The following is a 2,867-nucleotide window of genomic DNA, read 5'->3' as shown; positions in this document are numbered from 1 at the left end:
ATAAAGACAAGATAAAAACAAAAACAGAAAAACAACAGAATATACACACAGATTTGTTGCCAGGGTAACAACCACAAAAAAAACAAGGTAATAAAATTACATCTTAAGAAGACAAAAAGGAGGAATATAAAGATACTGTTTTCATAGCTTTCAAATTAACAGAACTTTGGATAGTTTCCACATACTTATCTAAGTCCACTTTAAATAAGGAGAAGAGAGGTTTAGAGCCAGTAAACTTTTGTTTATGTATGTGAAATTTAGCTAACAGGAAACATAAATTATGTAATATTTTCTGGTGTTCTCTTTTGAATAGTCAAACAATCCAAAGAAAGCATCATTAAAACAAAAAGAGAAGTCACTTACAAAAGATTGATTAACACTAAAAAGTCTGACCAAAATTTTTCTGTGTAGGAGCATTGCCAAAACAAATGAATGTCATCTTCTTCAGAAGAATGACAAAAACAGCAACTCACTTCAATGTCTGACTTATATTTCCTAAGAAAGACTTTAGTTGGGTAACATTTGTGAATCAACTTAAATGTTATTTCTTTTACTTTGTAAGTAAGCAGATATCTATGAGGCAAGGTCCATACTTTCTCCCAAGGTATATTTTCCACAATGCTATTCCAATAAGGTATTATGTAAGGAATAGTTGTTATCTCTCTCTGAAAAAGAGCTCTAATTTTATAGTTATTTTTTTGTTGATCTGTAAAAAAGCAAACACTTCCGATCATTGTGTCAGTTAAATTGACATGTACATGGCCATGGAAGTGTAGTACCTTGTAACAGAAAAGACACACCAGAGGGAATGGCATTGAAAACAGTTCTTTCTCACTTTTGTTCTTTCAGTCATAATGATGTAGGACCTTCTTCAAAAGGTGTCCTCAGTCTCATCGACAGCAAAGGATGGTTTCAATTTCAAAAGTATATATTCCGTATTCATGAAAGATGTTCTAAACGATTAAGTCCCAAAATAAAAATTAAGAATGGAATTGAAGATCCAGCACGTGAAATAAGATTTTAAAAAGTAACGGTATCTCTAAATCTTCTAGCTCCAGACTCCAATTAGCTGAATACTACACAGTCTGTCCATCCTATCTGAAGAAAACAAAAAAACCCCGGAGCAGTTCGTGCTTATGTGGGTATCAAGAAGGTCATCTGCTGCACTGAAACTTCGATGGCATCATTCATCCTAACTGATCTTTGGTAGAAATCCTTTTACCGTCCACATATGCAAACGGCCCTCTGAATCCTGCTCTCTTCCCCTCCTTTCTCGCTCGTTCGACAAGAGGCCAAAGTTTGTTCCTGGCGTCTTTGGCGCTTTGTGTCAGGTCTTCAAAAATCCTGATTTTCCGTTCTTTGAGGACGGCGGCGGTTCTGGCATCCCTCCAGATTTGATCTCGGACGTTGCGTGAAAGAAACTGTACGATGATGCGGCGGCTCGAGCGCGCTCCCTCAGATCGAGGACCCAGTCTGTGGGCGACATCAAGCGTGTAGATGAGCTGGTCTGCTGTCCCAGGAGAAACTTTACAGAATAAGTCGATTAGAATCTTCCGGACATCTTCTCCTCGCTGCTCCTGAATATCGGCCACTCGTAGATTCCACCTCCTTTTGTAAGCCTCCAGTTCGTCGCATTTCTCACATAGCACACAGTTCTCTTTTCCCAGTGATTCCACCCGGTTCTGTAATGAGCTCACCTTGCTTGTTACCTCTTCTACTTGATTGCTCATCAACTCAAGTGCCTCAGTCACACTGTTTAATGAATTCTTATTGTCTTTCACTGTTATCTCGAGGGACTGCATGCGATTCAGAAATTCCAACTGCATTTTTTCAACTCGCTCCAAAACTTCCATCAGGTGTAAATTGGAGACGGTCTGATTGTCCGACGCCACTCTGTCGACCATTTTTTATTTTTTTGGAAGGCGGTTTAGGAGTTTAAGGTAAGGGAATTTTCGATCCAGAGGCATTCACTGCGTCATTCCCCTTGAAGGCGGCATCCAGAGATTTTCTCGCGTAAGAATGCATGGCACCTCGAATATGCCTATCATCTTCCATCGCACTCGTTAAAAGTTAGAAAAAAGTTAGATCACTTAGATCACTTACTTAGATCACTATAGAAAGTATTATTATGTTCCCTTTTACATGTGTCAACTACAAAATAAGTGCATAGCTTCAGCACATGGATGTTACACAGTCGCCATCTTGGCCCGACCTCGATTCCTCACTGTTGTTTTTGATTCTTTTTCGATTCTTGTTTTTTTACTGGAAAAACATTTGGGACAGTAATTTTTTCTGTTAATGGACTGCCCAATTTCCAATGAAACATAGTCTGAACCTGACTCTTGTAGGCTAATGTCTTACTTATATTTACAAAATTACATACAACTTGCGCTTGTCTTTTTAGAGGACCATGCTTTCCCTCAAATCTCATGCACCAAAATTTAGACAGTGGGCCAAATTTGATCATCATTCGCCAGTAATGAGTCATAAAATGATGCTTTGGTATTAGTGATTTGTTTGGATATAGAGTCTTAAACAAGTTATGGTGATCAATAACTAGCTGCTTTAAAAATACAGCTAATCCTTTGGTAACAACTGGTGCAAAATTTATACTACAAATTTCTCTAAGGAGAAGGAACAATGTAAATGTTTGTCTGAAGATCATGTCTGTATGTAGTTTTTCTATTTGTGTGAAATCCATTCTGTTTTATGTTGTATAGGTGGCTATGATGGAGTAATATGGAAGGTGTAAGCACAGCTGTTATCAGAAGCCATTGATCCTTGGTCCAAAGATTCGTCTCGGCCACTGATGTGATATTAGATGCTCAGCAGTTCTCTACACTCTCTCTGTGTAACTGCACATGCAC

General features: G+C 38.3%; 1 protein-coding gene across 1 annotated transcript in view; it reads left to right on the top strand.

Moving 5' to 3' along the window:
* LOC107730094 (glutamine-dependent NAD(+) synthetase-like) overlaps nt 1-2,867 on the top strand; it is a 14,133-nt gene extending 11,266 nt beyond the window's left edge. The window contains exon 21 of the mRNA XM_016540830.1: nt 2,721-2,867. Within this exon, the coding sequence (XP_016396316.1) occupies nt 2,721-2,738 (18 nt within the window). The 3' untranslated portion in view covers nt 2,739-2,867. The remainder of the gene's footprint in view (nt 1-2,720) is intronic.

The sequence above is a fragment of the Sinocyclocheilus rhinocerous genome, unplaced genomic scaffold (assembly GCF_001515625.1).
Source record: "Sinocyclocheilus rhinocerous isolate Xijiao unplaced genomic scaffold, SAMN03320098_v1.1 scaffold878, whole genome shotgun sequence".
Classification (NCBI taxonomy): domain Eukaryota; kingdom Metazoa; phylum Chordata; class Actinopteri; order Cypriniformes; family Cyprinidae; genus Sinocyclocheilus; species Sinocyclocheilus rhinocerous.
This window is presented reverse-complemented; position numbering and strand designations above follow the sequence as displayed.